The sequence below is a fragment of the Toxotes jaculatrix genome, chromosome 14 (genome assembly GCF_017976425.1).
Source record: "Toxotes jaculatrix isolate fToxJac2 chromosome 14, fToxJac2.pri, whole genome shotgun sequence".
NCBI lineage: Eukaryota > Metazoa > Chordata > Actinopteri > Toxotidae > Toxotes > Toxotes jaculatrix.
Window position 1 is genome coordinate 943,489 of NC_054407.1, and position 17,754 is coordinate 961,242.

The window sequence follows — 17,754 nt, forward strand, 5'->3', positions numbered from 1 at the left end:
TGTGCTAGCTCTGTGTCAGGGGCATTTCACTCGTGGCTCTTTTCCCTGCTCTACCATCTTTACATAACAGGTCTGTTTTTGCAGGAGCAGCAACTGTGAAGCATGAAATTCACTTGTGAGTGGACGCATAGGTGTGTTAGTTTTACAACTGACTTCAAATGAATTTTTAATGTTGCATTTAGTTTTTTTCTCTAACTAAAAAAGAACTTCTGTAGTCCCTTCACTTTTTTTCCCATTTTGCTGTGTTGTATTGTCCCAAAACCAAAAACATAATTTTAGTAACTATTTTAAAGTTCATTAAAAAGAAAAAACTGTAATACATTGGCATAAGTATTCAGATTTTTTACAGTGATACTTGAAGTTTAGTTCAGGTGCCTGCCATTTCTCTTGATCATCTTTGAAATGTTGCTGCACCTTGACTGGAGTCCCTCGGTGCTAAATTCAGCTGACTGGACATGATTTGGAAAGGCACGCACTTGTCTAAACAAGGTCAGGTCTCTCAGCTGACATTATAGATCAGAGCAGAAGCCTAGCCATGAGGTCGAAGGAGCTGCCTGCAGAGCTCAGAGACAGGATTGTGCTGAGGTGCAGATCTAGGGAAGGCTACAAAAAAAAAAAAAAAATCCTTTGCACTGAAGGTTCCCAAGAGCACAGAGGCCTCCATAATTCTTAAATGGAAGAAGTTTAGAACAACTAGGACTGCTCCTAGAGCTGGCCACCCAGACAAGCTGAGCAATTGGGTGAGAAGAGCCTTGATGAGAGAGGTGACCAAGAACCAGCTGGTTCACTCTGGCTGAGCTCCACAATCCTGTGTGGAGATTAGAGAAACTTCCAAAAGGACAGCTATCACTGCAGCATTTCACTGATCTGTGCTTCATGGCCTCTCTTCAGTAAAAACTTTAAAAAACGAGCACCTAAAGGACTCTCAGACAGCAAGAAACAAGATTATCTGGTCTGATGAAACCAAGATTGAACTGTTTGGCCTCAATTTTAAGTGTCATGTCTGGAAGAACAGGAAAAGCTGAACAGAGCTAAGTGAAGAGATATCTTTAATGAAAACCTGATCCAGGATCTTGGACAAGTTTCACCTTCCAGCAGGTCAGTGGTCACACAGCCAAGATAACACAGGAGTGGCTTAGGGACAACTCTGTGAATGTCCTTGAGTGGCCGAGCCAGAGCCCTGCTTCGAACCCAATCGAACATCTCTGAAAAAGGTTGTCCACCCTGTCCACCGACAGTCCCAATCCAACCGGACAGAGCCTGAGAGGATCTGCAGAGAGGAAAGGCAGAAAATCTCCAAATCCAGGTGTGGAAAGCCTGGCACATCATATTCAAGAAGACTTAAGGCTGTAGTCACAGCCAAAGTGCTTCAACTAAATACTGAGCAAAGGCTCTGAATATTTATGTCAATATGATATTTCAGTATTTCTTTTTTAATAAATTTGAAAAAAATTCTAAAATTCTGTTTTTGCTTTGTCATTATGGGATATTGAGAGAAAACTGGAGAGAGAAAAGTATGAAAACAGTGAAGGGGTCTGAAGACTTTCTTAATGCACTGCAAACCAGCAGATGCCACTTCCTGGAATTCATCCGTGTTTCCTTGCGTTTGTAGGCCGGCTTCAGGAGTGAGTTGATGATGGTTAGGCTGTTTTCAGGACACATTGTGAGCAAGAGCTTGCCTATGAGGGCTGTTTTCCCCTGGTACAAGTTATCTTTGTCTATGTTTTCAACCACAGCAGAGGGTTAACTGGAAGCTGTGGCTAGCTGGCCAGTCAGTGTGTAGAGGAACTATTGTTTATTACACCTTTTCTCCATCAGCTACCCCCACTATAGCTACTGTCACATATACACGGCTGTGAGGAGCCACATGTGAGTGTTGCCCACTGCAGGTGGGGTCCAAAGTTTGACCAGCTGTCTGAAGACATGGCCAACCCCTCATCCCAGAGGTACTGCCCCTCTCGTACACCCCACACAACCCTCCCTGAAAGGGGTGGCAGCGTGTTGGAGCAACTCAGAAAGTTCTCACTGATGCTCATATTACTTTGTCTGATGCTAAAACGCAAGAGAGATACGAATTAGTGCGTGAAGATAACTGAATATATCAAGTCTCCGGTGCAGAGCTCAGCAATGAGGATTGTCTGCTATGCAGCCATCTTGAAACCCCTGCATCAAACTTCTTTAGCTTTTGTTTTCTCAGCATGTTTATTTGAAATTGAGATCGAAATGACACAATATGACAGTGTATCAGAGCGTATGTGAGGGGTGTCTCCACGGCCTCTCCTGTCTCTGTGGCCGACAGTCCTCGTGGAGTGTTCGCTGGGAAAATGCAGCTGACTGCAGAATGAACAGATTTAGGAAAAACTCAGGACACGTCTTGACAGACTGCTGAAGACTGAAGACTGGGAGGCGCACAGCGCTGCTGACTTTGCGGGTGGCTAGATTATTTTTTTTTCCTGTGAATGTATGTGCAGTAGCAGAACCACTGCTGTTTGTGTGTTCCTGCTGTGTAGCCATGGTGCAGCAGGTCATACTGTGGGACACCAGCTCCCACTGAGTGACCATCTGGACCGCTGAGCTCTTGCATACACAGGCGCTGCATGTACAGTGTGTCATCAATGTAGAACCAATCAGTCCTGGGCCAAGTGGTGATGTCATCAAGTAAAAAAGGATCTTGGATTGAGATTAGAACAGAAAAAAGATTTGCAGTTAGCAGACAGTCTGACAGTATATACATTTTATTTCTAAGCACCTTTCAGACCCTCAAGGTCACCTTACATTCCAAACAATATACAAAATATATAGAAATAAAGGATAAAATACAAAACAGCTTACAACAGACTTAAATAAAGATGAATAAGTTCGGTGGTGAGGTTACAGTGTTCATGCGGGGTAGGCTAGGGTAGGGTTTTGAGACATGATTTGAAGGCGGAGAGAGATGTTATTGTCCGCTTGTCTTGTGGAAGTGAGTTCCAGAGTTGGGAGGCGGAGCGGCTGAAAGATCTAAGTCCCGTGGTGGACAGACGGGCAGTTGGGGTGGAGAGAAGGGAGGCTGGGAAGGGCCGGAGTGTGCGTGAAGGTGTGTACGGATGAAGGAGTTCAGTGAGGTATGGAGGAGTAAGGTTATGGAGAGCTTTGAAGGTGAGGAGCAGAATCTTATATTAAATACAATAGTGGATCGGGAGCCAGTGGAGTTGTTTAAGGATAGGGGTGACGTGATGAGGGGATGACGTTCTGAACCAGCGTAGGGAGGGACTTGTGGGGTAAACCATAGAGAAGTGCATTGCAGTAATCAAGGCGGGATGTGACAAATGCATTAACCAGTATGGCGGTGCTGCTGAGGGAGAGTGATGGACATTAATGTTACTGAGGCGGAAGTAGGTGGACCTGGTAGTGTCATTGATGTGTATAGTGAAAGACAGGGTGCTGTCAAGGATGACACACAGACTCTTAACCTGAGGGGACGGGGGGCATGGTGGAGTTGTGTGCCTATGTGAAGAATTTCAGTTTTATTGGCATTAAGTTGGAGAAAGTTGTGGGAGAACCTGGTTTTGATTTCATGTAAACAGTCAAGGAGGGAAGAAGTAGGAAGTGTAAGGGTGGGCTTAGAGGAGAGGTAGAGCTGAGCGTCATCTGCGTAACAGTGAAAATGAATACCAAGATATTGCAGAGAGGGAGGAGGTAGATAATAAAGACTGTTGATGAAGGAGGGATGGGAGTGATACTTTTTTAGCTGCACAGACTGGGTGTGATCTGAGAGGTATGCGCTGAACCGGGATAGGGTTGTGTTGTGGATACCAATAGCTGTTAGACGGTTGAGGAGGATATGGTGAGAGATGGTATCGAAGGCCGCTGTCAGGTCGAGGAGGATGAGGATGGAAAGAAATCCGAAGTCTGCTGCCATCAGAAGGTCGTTGGAGATTTTAACCAGAGCTGTTTCTGTGCTGTGAAGTGGACGAAAACCAGATTGAAACCGTTCATAGAGGTTATTGTCAGAGAGATGATGAGGTTAGAGATTGGTTGAAAGTTATTCAAGTTGTTGGGATCTGAAGCACTGATGCACTGCATTAACAGCAGTCCCTCTGTAGATACCCGTGGCATTGATTTATATTAGAAGTACAGGGTTAAATTTCGTCCACTGATATCACCACCACCACCACACCAGACAGATGTAGAGTGTCCTGTCCAGTTGCTGTGTTCACGTTGTTCCATTAGCGGTGGGCGGTGTGGGAACGTGGCAGTTTATTTGAGGACTGGTTCAGCAGTTGGTTATTAGGCGTCTTAGAGAATAATTGGTTTTAAATGGCCTGGAAGTCTTACATTTGATTCTGCCTCTGAGCAGAGACATTGAAAGCTTGAATTTACTCAGCCTTTGAAAGCCGTGCCATCTCTGCTGCAAATCCTTTGTCTCAAGCTGAACTTCTGTCCCGTTTTCTTTTTCATAAATAGTCTGTTTTTGACATTACATTTTCAGTGATGTTTTTCCTTATACCTCATGTGACCATGAGAAATACATTGTTCACAGAATCTGGACAGTCTTTACTCCTTCCTGGTCCCTTTACAGCGAGGCAGTAATTCTAATTCTCCCTGGATTTTCTTACTGCCTTGTCCCTAAATGGCTTTTGTTCTCCTAAGCTTCTGTTTTTTTTTTGGGGTTTAGGAATGTACCTAGCTTCTAGACTTTCTTCACCTATAGAGCCTCTGCTTTTTCTTGACTGAAGGCAGCACCAGCAGTTCCTAAATGTGCAGGATGAGCTGCTGGCTCTGTTTTACAGTCTCCATAAAAAAAAAAATGCAGTGCTGTCAGTTTGAGCAGTCATTAAGCAGATATTCTGGTAGTTGCTTTGGACGATTTCCTAATTCTTTCTCATTTGTGTTTCTTTCATTGACAGCTGTGACACCAACTGACAACCTGCAGCACCTGGAGGAGAAGGGGGACGCGTCCAGTTCTGACAGCCAATAGAAAAAACTTGGAGCATAGGTGGAGCCCGTAGGCTGAATCATGACTGTTGCACGAACCAATAGGACGGTTCCAAACTGGTAAAACCCTTTTTTAATGATTTTTTTTTTTTTTAATTTAATGATTAAGTTATTTCTTTGGAGTTTTAGCCCTGTAACCATGACTATACCTCAGCCAGTGAATACGCTCGTCATGAATAAGCAGTGGCCATCCAAGTAAACCTTTTAATTTCAACAATTTCCATAAGATGAAACTGTTACTCTCAGTGCTACTCACAAATGTTGTCCATGAGAACTAGGAACTGAAGGGATCCAGGTATTAAATCAGTATCTATCTGTGCATTTTAGCACAACAACAACACAGAGTCCTCAGGCTGTTCTTCAAAGCCACTGTGATGTTTGAATAAGTGCTGGAAGAGTTATGCTGATGCTTCTTTCAAAGCTTACTGTCTTGTTAGTCGCTCCCTCGCTCTCGTCCTCTATCTGTCTTTCTTTGTCTCTCTCTTTTCCATATTAGTTGTCCACTGGATTATTGGTGCAGTCCTTTCGCATAGGTTTATATTGGTTATTCTGTCCAGTCACTGTGTTCACGTTGTTCCGTTAGCAGTGGCAGATGGGGATCACACTGAGCAGAGGGTCTGCAGTGGAGAGGTGTGTTAGATATGTATTGATGAAAAGCAGCAGGTTCCTGAGCCTTTTCCTCAACTTCTTTAATGTTGTCTTGACTCTCAACAATCTCCACCTACACTGGAAACTTTTAAGGCCGAAACTCACCTCTGTCAAAATGTGTCAAATCAGCTGTTCCTGTTATTTTCTCTATGTACATCCTAGGCAGAGGCACAGGCAGAGGCTAGGCTCACTGCCCTGGAAAAATGAACCTTGTTTTTTTTTTTTCTCCTCAAAGAAGAGGTTTGTACTTCCTCTCCCATGTTTCTGTGAGAAACATTTTCATTTGTCAAAGCAGACAAACAGCAGGTGTACCTAATAACACTTGTAATATTGAAACTCCACTTTGAAAGTGAACACTAAAGCAGGAAAACAGGTGGGAGTGTGGAGTTCACTGGCTCTTGGTTGGTTTCCCAGCAGCACTCTGCTGCCTCTGCACAATATGTTGCTAACACAGGAAATAGAAAGAGCTAGAAGGTCTGTGTTTGTGTTTTCTGTTGCTTCTTGGCTGTATGCCCAGAGGTGACAACATGGGAAAGAGACCTAAAACAAGAGGAAGGAGAGGAGATGCAGAACAGAGAGAGACACTCAAAAGACATTGTACACAATGTGTAGATGCTGAGTCAGTGATAAAGCAGGTCAATCCCAACGAACTTATTCTGTGCTTCCTGATAATATTGCCTAGGGGAAGCATGTATAAGGTGAACAATATCGGCCCAAGCACAGAACCCTGTGGAACTCCATGGTTAACTACATATATATATATATATATATATGGAGGGATCATCATTAACATGAACAAACTGGAGTCTATCTGGTAGATATGATTTAAACTAACTGGTCCATTATCTGATGCTATGAGAAGGTCGTTAACTTTCGCCAGTGCTGTCTCTGTGCTATGATGAACTCTAAATCCTGACTGAAAAACTTCAAACAAACCGTTCCTATGTAGATGATCACACAACTGAGATGCAACAGCCTTTTCAAGAATTTTAGAAGTAAAGGGGAGATTGGATATAGGTCTGTAGTTTGCTAAAATGCCATTAATATGGACGTGTCAATCAAGGGCAGTCTGGTAGATGGTTTAGATTTAGTAACTATTGAAGACAATTCAGCGAGGTCTATGGGAGAGAAACAGTCTAACGACAAATCAGGACTGGAAGATGTTTCTAAAGATGCTGTTCTAGACATACCTACATCATTAACAGTTGTAGGCAGGATGAGATGATTCTGTCTCTAATGTCTACTATTTTGTTGTTAAAGAAGCTCATAAAGTCATTACTAGTAAGAGCTAAGGGGATGCATGGTTCAACACAGCTATGACTCTTAGTCAGCCTGGCTACAGTGCTGAGGAGAAACGTAGGTTTGTTCTTGTTTTCCTCTATTAATGATGAGTAATAGGCAGTTCTTGCCTTATGAAGGGCTTTTTTATACGTTATGAAGCTGTCTTTCCAGGCTAGGTAGAATTCCTCTAAGTTAGTGGATAACCATTTCCTTTCCAGCTTTCGTGATATCTGCTTTAAAGTACGTATTTGTGAATTGTACCATGGAGCTAGCTTCCTCTGATTACTGACCTTCTTTTTCAGTGGGGCAACAGAGTCAAGGGTTGTACGTAATGAAGCAGCAGTACTATCAACTAGATAGTCTATATCTGCTGGAGTAAAGTTTAGGTCATTGCCCTCTGTAAAACTGGCACATGGCAACTGAGATAATAAAGATGGAATAACTTTCCTATATTTGGTAACAGCATTATCAGACAGAAATCTACAGTAGTTAATTTTTTTCCCAGGTGAATTCAGACAAAAACTAAACTAGTAAGCAGCAGGTGGACGATACACCACAGCAAATAGGACTGGTTTTTCTGTCTTCCAGTTTGGATGTGAGAGGCTGAGGATAAGGCTTTCATATGTGCTATAACTAGGGTTAGGTCTGGGATTAATTAATAAACTTGAGTGGTAGACATGGTAGAAATGGTCCTGTCAGAACTGTGCCCTGGCAGGACTTATGAAGAAAAATGAATGTCATGATCTTTAAAAAGGCCCCACATGTCAGGAAAACAAAAACCAGTGCACCATCAATAATCCAATCATTGAACACAGTATGAGCTATACCTACCTTAGTATAACCATAACAGCATCAGGATGTTTCCACATGATAGTGACTGCACTAAATGAAAAAGCTCTGACAGCACGAAATGCAATTAAAAGAAAAATTTAGAACATCCACATCCCTGTGTGTGTGTGTGTGTGTGTGTATTTGTGTAAGCCATCTCTGCAGGGGACAGCAGCTTAAAAGATCTTAATCAGTCCAACACACACACACACACAAACACTGTTTTAAGAAAACAGAATACACACAAGCAAACCACCAACAATTCCTATTCCTAGAGTCATAGTTAATATTGCATACTTCATGTCCAGAGAACAGAAAAGACCAAACACGCACAATTTGTGTGTGTGTGTATACGTACATCTATCTTTGTGAGGACCAAAAAAAAAAATGCTTTTGGGATTTTGGGAAAGTTAGGACATTTTGGTCAGTCCTCAGGACTAAAACTTGGTTTTAGGGTTCAGGTTAGAATTGGGTTTAGGTCAAGGGTAGGGTTAGAGTAAGGGTTAGGGTTAGACATTCAGTTTTGATGGTTGAGGTCAGGGTAAGGGGCCGGACAAAGCATCACCACGGCAGACAACACCAAGATATCCAAACAATAAAAACTCAAAATGCTACGTTGCGTGGCAACACAGCATCTGCTGCGGTGCTCCTCTGAATAGTGAGTTAAAACAGTCTGTGAGTTTGTTGTTGTACTCGCCTTTGTCTTTCTGTGAGTCTTGTGCACGTGGTCCACAGTCTGCCTTTGCTTCTTCTCTGCTTGTTCATTCTCAGTGCAGACATTGTTAAAAAAAACACTGCTCAGCTGAGACACAGAGGAGACCACAGGTCGACTGTAGAAGACCGCTGCTGGGGGGGCTGACTCTCATGTGACCTGCTGTTTTTAGGTTTCATCTTTTAAGCGAAGCCTCCTCAAAACGGTCATGGAAATATTATGTTGCGGCTTTTTGTGAATCACTTGGCTCGCTGACTGTTAGTATAGACAGCAAGCAAGAGACACAGATCCTCTTTCACTGATTATAACAAGCAGTGCAGGCAGCGCTCCGACTGTTTCCTGACCTTGAAATTTGCTTTGCCTGTCTGTGCATTTCAGTGCTGAGCAGAGGTGAGGAGACTTGTTCACATGACGCAGTGTAAAGTCAGTTGTTGGTGTTGCCGTGCTGAGATGAAATGTCTGAGAAGATCAAACTCAATTTCGTACAGCAGATGCACAGAAATAACTAAATAATGCATGAAATGTAAACCATTTTAATAGTTTTATACAGTGCTTCCAGTGTAAGAGAGCAGTTTATCATGGACATAGCGAAACAGAGGGAGCATCACTGAAGGATGAATGAGCTCATCAGAGGACTAGGAATCTATCACAAGAAAATGAAGCAGCTGGAATGAAAAGCTGGCATGATGTTAAACTGCTGCTTCATGAATCAGCACACAGTCTGTAAAGATGTCCACGAAGCCTGGAAGCTTCTGGTCTCACTCCATCTACTTTCTCTCTCTTCTCAGTGGCGGAAAACAGCACACTACTATCCACTGGTTTACTCCTTTCTATTGCTTCACTTTTTCCTTTTTGCTGTAAGGTGGGTTCAAGTTTTTGAAGACTGTCAAAAGCTGATTCGAAGCTGGGTTTTTATCTTTGTATAAATACACCACTATAGGGGACAAACTCAGAAAGCCATATCAGTATGTCTCAGCATCACTCGAAGAACACCATAGTAAAGATGCTTCTTTAACCACGAGTGAAGCTCAGAATGTACTGTCAAGTGTTTCTGAGGGCGGAATTAGAAGAAAGGCCTTGGAGTCATTAAAGCTGGAGTGGTTTAGCAGGAAACTTTGTGATATCCACCTTTTCACAGGGAGAGGCGGGACTGTAATTTGATCATTTGAGAGGGATCATCCACTTTTATATTTTTATATTTGATACGCACATACAGCTGAGTATCATCAGCGTAGCAGTGGAATGTAATTCCACGACTAAGAGGTGTAATATAAAGAGAGAAAAGCAGAGGGCCAAGAACAGAGCCCTGGTTCTCCATAATTCACATCAGAAAACATTGATTGAATATTTTTATAGCTAACACACTGTGTTCTTTTTAGATAAAGATAAGACTCAAACCACATGAGAGCTAGGCCAGAGACCACTAATTGGATTTCCAAATGTCTAGGAGGATACAACGATCTCTGGTATCAAAAGCTGCACTGAGATGAAGTAAGAGAAGCACAGAGGAGGATTCTGAATCCATAGACAGCAGAAGATCTTTTACCACTTTATTAAGTGCAATTTCAGTGGAGTGGCAGGTCCTGGAGGTGGACTGAAAAGGTTCAGAAAGATCCTTGTGAGATATGTAAGCTTAAAGCCGCTCTAGACACTGCTGAAACGCTGCTGTGGTTTCTTAAGTAGTGGTTAAAACAACAGCAGTTTTAAAGCTGGGGGGGACGAAGCCAGGTGGAAATGATAAATTAACCATATTCAGCATTGCAGGTCTCAAAACTGATCATAAATCTTTGGAAAGTTTAGCTGGTAGAGGGTCAAGGTCATTGCCCACCTAGAGCAGTTAAAGTTGAGGGACTAATGTGTCGAGTGGTAAATCCATTTGAACCTGTGTTACGACGGCAGGCTAATATCACTTCAGATTGGATAAGAAAGTGATCTGACTGAAAGGATGTGATGGAAGAGACAGCCAGATCAGAAACCGTTATCCCACTGGATAGAATCCACTGCCATGAGTAAGCTCAAACACAATCTGGGTGAAACCAAAGGTCTTAATTAGTGCCTGAAAGGCTTTACTTCGAGGATCAGAGGCCTCAGGTGAATAATTACAATCTAAAGAGATCGAGTAACAACTTCAAAAACAAATTCTTCTAAAAGGGCCAGGTGGTCGGTAGGTTACCACAACGAGGAGTCTGTTGCCCAGAACAAAGCAATCTATAGCTGATAGAGACGGTTTTAATACAGGAGCCTCAAAAGAGTTCAAAATAAAATCAAGCTTGGAGGTTAAATTGAATATAGGTGCTTAGATTAACCACCCCACCTTGTTTAGTAGGCTGAGCAACATGGCTAAAAAAAGCATGGTCATCTCACAGACACGGTGAACCCTACTCAACTTTTGCCACGTCGTCCAGCAATGCATTGACCCATCAAACACGTGAAAGCACACATTCTTGGTAGATTACTTTGTGAAGAGCAGTCTTTAATGCAGGTCTGTTTTTGGTCTGAATGCCCAAAAAGAGACGATGCAAACTGCAACTGAGGCTAATGGCACCAGCACCAGGGGGTGCTGGCGGTGGACAGCCTCTTTCAGGTCTCTCCAGACATGTTTGATTGGGTTTGAGGCAGAGCTCTGGGTGGACCACTCAAGGACATTCACAGAGTTGTCCATAAGCCACTCCTGTGTTGTGTTGTCTTGGCTGTGTTCTTAGGGTCACTGACCTGTTAGAGGATGAACCTTCACCTAATCTGGACCTAAAATTGTCTAAGTACTTATGCCAGTGCCATTGTTCAGTTTTTGCTTTGTCATTATGGGATATTGAGTGTAGATTGATGATGGGGAAGTAGTGACCAGAGGGTTGTAGGTTTAGATGCAGCCTACGGTCCTCTCTCAGTAAATACCACCGCTGAGGGGTCCCTGAGCAAAACACTGACACCCTGACTCCTCCAATGGAGCAGCTTAGTGATCACAGACAACTCCCTGTGGAGACTGTGTTGAGTTCAGTTTTCTGTACATACTGGTACCTCGTAGCATGAGCCAATAGACTGTATTTGTGTGTCCTAGCTATTCCTGCTATTGTTGCTAGGTGCATGATGTCATAATCTAACTCTAACCCCATTGGCTGTCTTCTTTCTCTCTCTTTTGCTGATTTCAGATCGTGTGGCAAGCTGAAGACAGAGCTGAAGTGACGGTAGAGAAGCACGAGGGTTTCCTTCTCCACCATCCTCTGCTTTTCCTGAGGCCCTGTGGGAGCACTCATCCACACCACTGCACTTAAACACACTCAGCGCTCGTTTTGCCTCCTTTCCATTCTGCCGCTGCACTCATTCGCTCTCTTTCTATCTATCTATCTGTCCATCTTGCTTGATGAATAGGTCAGAACCCAATCACCACAAACCATTAGAGTCCTCTCAGTGAAGACCAGTGAAGTCAGTTCGAGCAATGCAATAGTATACTTGACTGCAGTACCTCACCAGCCCTCCGGCCCAAAGTCTGGCTCAGTCACAGGGTCCCACAGGCCATGAGGAGGATCAGGGGCTTCATCTCTTTCTAGACTTTCTCTTCTCCACCTTGTGTCTTCATGTTTTGGGGGTCCTTCTGTGCCCCCGCCTTCTGTCGACTCCCCCGCACCTGCTGCCACCACGGCCGGCCACCCCAGTCGCCTCGTTGCCATGCCGACAGAGACACTGGCTCCAGCCCTGCCAGATAGCAAGGCCGCTGGCCCCGCAACGCCCTTCAGTTCTGCTGTACCCCTCCGCATCCTCAACAAGGGTCCTGACTACTTCAGAAGACAGGTATTGTTGTGTGGGGGCTTATAGTGGGCTCCCAGTTCTGTGGCACTATCGAGCCAGATGCATGTTGATGCTTTGCGTGGAGACACAGGGACGAGTGGACACGTATGAATGGAGACTGGATGAGTGTTGTAGTCATTAACATATGTGATGTGTGATCTGTTTCTCAGGTGGAACCTAACCCAAAGCGCCTCAGTGCTGTTGAGAGACTAGAAGCTGACAAAGCCAAGTATGTCAAGAGTCAGGAAGTTATCAACGCCAAGCAGGAGCCAATCAAACCACCCGTGCTGGCCAAGCCTCCCATCGGCCACACCCTCCTGTCCAAGAGAGGCTCTGGGACTGGTGGAGGGGGTAATGGAGGCGGGGTACCTTTCAAAGCATCCAATAACAACGCCAAGTCAGACACGTGTGCGACAAGCAGTGGTAGCAGCAAACGGGAGAATTTAAACCTGGAGATGCTAAAAAATCTGCTAAACTCATCATCTTCTTCAGGAGCTGGATCTGAAGGACTAGGAGGTGGAGCTAAGAGTGCTGTGTTGATGAGGTCCTCCGGGGGAATGGCCAGGAGTTGGACCCCATCAGGGTAAACTCAAACTCCACACCAGATTTAGTTTTCCTGACTTATTTCTTGCATTACATTCATTCATTTTTCTGTTTTCTACTCTTAGGATGCCTTTAACATACCGATCTACGATGACCCTTAACGAGCAACCGCCAGACTCAGCTCCCAGTCCCAGCACCTCACACTCTCTCAGATCCTTCTCCCATTCCCTGAAGGTGCCTCCGATCAGCAGCGGGGGGCGTCGCAGTCCACAGCAGGGAGGAAACCTCAACCTCAGCAGACGAGTCCTGGATGAGAGAGGAGGTGAAGGAGGGGTCACCGATCGCTCTCGCTCCCCACTACCACCTCTGCTCACTTCCCACTCCTCCTCCGACCTCCTGCGACTCTGCAACGGCAAGCCGCTCCGCACCGCCCGATCCAGCAGCTCCTCAGCTCCGCCCCTCCCTCCAAAACCCAACCCGGCTTCCCTCCCTCCCCCCGCACTTTCCTGGTCGCTACCTCCCCCTCGTCCGACTCCATCCCCTTCGCCATGTGACAACACCACCCCTCAGTCGCTACCTTGTGACTTTGGAGACCCTTCCAATACTTCAGCCGATCCCAACCTGGAGCTTGAGCTGGGTTCGTCTGTGGCTCGTCGCTCCTCGCTGCACAGATCTAAATCAGACCTGTCAGACCGGTATGCCCGAGCCGGAGCTGACGTGGAACGCTTTTTTAACTACTGTGGCCTCGACCCCGAGGAGCTGGAGGCAGTCGGTCCAGAGAACTTTGCACGAGCCAACTCAGACATTGTCAGCCTGAACTTCCGATCGGCTTCTATGATTTCCTCCGACTGTGACCGGTCGCGGCGATCCTCCAACGACGGGCTGTCAGACGGGGACGAGGGCGAGGACGAGGAGGAGGAGGCTGGAGAGCGAGTTCCGTATGGGATCTCGGCTGTGGAGCGAAATGCAAGAGTCATCAAGTGGCTGTATAGCATCAAACAGGCAAGAGAGACACAAAAAGTGTCGCATGTTTAGGACACGCACTACAGTCAAACTGCCCCTTGTTTCAGAATGAATAGATGGACCAGATTTTCTCACAGGTTTTTAGAGACTGGGATCTTGGGGCTGAACTTAAAAGGAGAGAAAATGAATAGATAGATGAATGAATGGATGGAAGAGAAAGTCTGACAGGTCTAACACAAACTAGGTGAGAAAACAGACACTATTTTGTTTAGCGATGATTAAAGAGATAAGGACTGTAACTCTGAGGTGTAGGAAAACATGAACACTAAGAACAGGCAGGGATGAAATGTGGAATGGATGGATATGAACAAAGTCTGGAGAAACAAATGGATGCAAACCAGCTGTTTCTCTATGGACACGGTACAAACCGAAACACACAATCTGCTTGAGCAACAGGAACAAAAGCGAAATACTCTACGATTATCCGAGGACACAAAGCGACCGCCTCACTACGAACAAGGACGGGCCTTTCTCACAGAGCACGTTTTGACTAGTCCAAAAGGTCTGACTGACGTTCCATTTAAGGTCTAGCCTGGTTTCAGAGAGTCCACTAGACCTGGTTCTTGTTTGTCACTCACAGCTGTTTCCTGAGTAGCAGACCAGAGCCGGATTATGAATTTGGATTATGATTCTGTCTGTTCAGTCCACACCATCACCAGGCCTCCATCAGTCATGACAGATACCGTTAACATGTTTACAGCATATGAACAACAGGAGATTAGTATGATTCTAACAGCAGTGTGTAGAGACTATACTTCACTAAGTGTGCCAGAAAAAAACAAACACATCTCACGTGTGTCAGTGTGGACTGAATGTAATAATAGAATAGTGTAATGGATCAGAGTGCTCCTGCAGCGACCAGTCAAAATGTCCACTCTGAAAAATGCCAGTCACAGTGTCGATGTCTCCGTTGTCGAACAAACTTTGACAAGGTCCTTCTTAGCAAAACAGATGCTGAACTCTATCTGTCAAAAAAAAAAAAAAAAAACTGGAAATGACTTTGGAAAGTCAGTGCTGCTGATACACTGTGCGTGTGACCAGAATGACACCAGCTCAGCGAAGCTACCCGATGTTTGGTAGAGGCGACTGTTAATCAAGTAATTGATCAATTCAGCACTCATTTAATCGATCACAAAGACGCCCTTAGGTTCTCACACCTGCAACACGAATGGTCGTGAGCTAGCTTCTGTTCAGCCAGATGAGGTGTGTGATGACTGAGTGGCAAAGGACACAGAGGACACTGAATGGAATGGACAGATAAAAAAAAACACAATATTAAATATAATATCTCAAACATACTTATCCGTACAGCGTCAAGGTTCCACTCCTGTATCATCATGCTGTTAGGCCAGTGTTGGCCTTTATTAACAAACATCTCATCAACCTGTTCACGTCAACCAACAAAACATTACACGGGAGAGTTTTAGTGTCTTGCAATGGGACATACATACTGACATACATCTACGTGCAAATCTGCAGGACAGTTCAAAAGTCAAAGAACCAGCGAGTCCCTGAACGCATCCCATGAGTCATGAGTTTTCCAGGCGTAGCTGCCCTAAAAACAGACATGATGTTGCAGGACAACAAAACTCTCCTTTCACAACAATGTTAGTAAAAGTCTGTGATTATGTAGGCCACCAGTCTCTATACACCTTACACTGAAAGCAATACTCTTGAAGCTGTCTGCTCGTTATTACAGGACGTATTACTGTACAGGATATAATATGAGAGTGGAAGGGAGATTGTGGGCATATTATATTTCAGCGTTCTCTCCAAACGCCACTTAAGATTTAGGGTTTTTATATTTGCTTGTACTGTAGATTGCATCCTACACACACACACATACACAGAAGGAACTCGAGCCAAGCTTCTGCATTACGTCAAAGAACGCTGTAGGCTGCGTCCGTCGTCAAAACCTCGTTGATGTCGATGTCCTCAGCTCTGCTTTCTGTCTGTCTGTGTCTGAATCCTCAAAGCCGGGCCACAGGAAGAAACCTGTTGCTTCAAAAGCCCTTTTGTGCTCCATGATAATGGGGGAGGGGATGGAGGTTCACCTCCACCCCCTCACCTTTGTCACCTGTCTACATGTCTGCAAGTCACTGACACGTCTTAAGGCTTGAAGCCATATTGGTGTGTATGTGTGTGTGTGTTTGTGTGTGAATACAGCGCCACCGTCAGCATCTACCAACTGTGTCAGTGTGTCTCTTTTACCCCACCGCCTCCCTTCAGCTCAACCCCAACTACAGCAACAACCCTGCTGAGCTTCACTTCACTTCCCTGGTTGAATACGCTGTCTCAGACAAAAACCCAGCTGTGGTGATGTTGGTGGCATGGAAGCATCAGTATTTGTCAGTCTCTCATTTTGACAGGTATATGATTTGGAACACACACATGGTGACAACACAGAGCAGGAGAGGCCGGCTCTGTTTAGTACTGGGAGTGTTTTGAGTATTCCTAGTTTTCCAGTATTCTGTGCCGCTTCCACCTTTCAGGCCACAACAGTTCAAAACTAACATGATAAACCACTGCTGAGTGGAAGTCAAACAAAAAATGTGTAATAGTCCTCCAAAAATAGAAAGCTGTAGGCTACATGAAGCTGACAACTTTCTGGAACCAAGACGTGTTTTTACTTAACTCACTGTGAAAACTGTTATTTGTGTGTATTTTGTCAGTAGCAGAAATAAAAAACATAACCTGGAGACAAAGACCTGAAACAAAAAGACAGTAGAAAGGATTGGTTTGCTCATTTATTCAGCATCAGTTTCCAGAAACAAGTGATAAAATTCTTTGAAACCTCTTTCAAGCCTTGTAAACACTAAGACTCCTTGAGATTAAAGGAATATCCATACAATCAATGACACTAACATTATTATTTGCCAAGTTACAAACCAGCTGTTACATTCTTTGTCCCCCCAGAGTACTTGAACCTGGACTTACGACCGCCTCCTGAGTAGAGCGGACATTTAGGTTTATGAACTCGCTCTCTGTTATAGTGAGCGAGGAGCGACAGCTGTTATTTTCTTTGTCACTGCAGTCATTCTCCCTGCACATACCCCTGACGTAAGCCACACAAAGCTCTGAGATATCTTGAATGCACAGGGATCATAACCTGCCACCAATGCTCACAAACAAGCTGGCTCGAAAATACAAACACAATCGAAGGTGTTCTAGCAAATCAGTTGTTGGAGTTGTAGGAAATGGGACGTTTCGATGCACACTTCTTCCTAAATGAGACTATAACGGAAGTGAAGTGAAACCAGCCGGGAAAACGATCTCCCCATCCCTCTCTCTTTTTGCTCTGAGCTCAGGGCTGTGCTAGCATGTACCCCCCCCCCCCCCCCCCCAAATCACACCCCCCAACCCCTGCTGGAACCCAGGAAACCCCGCTGCTTTCACGCTGTCAGCATTAATAAAGACAGTTTGGTCCTGTTCTGGCAGCAGCATCACGCTTTTCAGCATCACTTCTGTCTAAAATGGTGCGTGTGTTTCTTTTCACCTTGGATTGACAGATAGAGTTCTTCTGTGGCACTTGCTTTGTTTTCCTTTTTTTCTTCTTTCGTGTAAATGCTGTAAGAAAATGTACATATTTGATTTAAAAAAAAAAAAAAAAAAAAAGCAAAGTGTTGGATTTCAGTTTTTCTCTGTCTGAAGGTTTATGTGTAACAAAAGATTCTGAACAAAAATCAGCTGTTTCGCTCTGCCCCCCTCTCCTCCTCCTCCTCCTCCTCGGTCCAGGACTGTGGGATCAAACTGGGCAGGACTGTTTCAGAGACTTAGTGTTGACTGTGTTTTTTGACGTGGAAACTGTTACATTTTGCTTGATTGAAAACAAGAAAAAACAAAAACAAAAAACATGTTAATGTTTTAGTTTCTTTTGCATTATTTCAATAAATGTCCTCGTTTGCCTTCTCTTGTTTTTTCTCAACGGTTCTTAAAGGTGTTGATATGGACGACCTGTG

At 44.5% G+C, this 17,754-nt stretch overlaps 2 protein-coding genes across 3 annotated transcripts in view; one reads left to right on the plus strand and one right to left on the minus strand.

The window, feature by feature from the left end:
- The window catches only part of fam110b (family with sequence similarity 110 member B), a 32,775-nt gene extending 17,824 nt beyond the window's left edge, over window positions 1-14,951 (plus strand). For both annotated transcript variants that reach the window (XM_041055555.1, XM_041055556.1), the window contains 4 exons: window positions 4,890-5,037; window positions 11,593-12,232; window positions 12,400-12,812; window positions 12,898-14,951. In XM_041055555.1, coding sequence (XP_040911489.1) covers window positions 12,110-12,232; window positions 12,400-12,812; window positions 12,898-13,807 — 1,446 coding nt within the window. In that variant the 5' untranslated portion in view covers window positions 4,890-5,037; window positions 11,593-12,109 and the 3' untranslated portion in view covers window positions 13,808-14,951. The remainder of the gene's footprint in view (window positions 1-4,889; window positions 5,038-11,592; window positions 12,233-12,399; window positions 12,813-12,897) is intronic.
- Window positions 1-17,754, minus strand: part of LOC121193016 — a 293,109-nt gene that overhangs the window by 183,171 nt on the left and 92,184 nt on the right. The window lies entirely within an intron of this gene.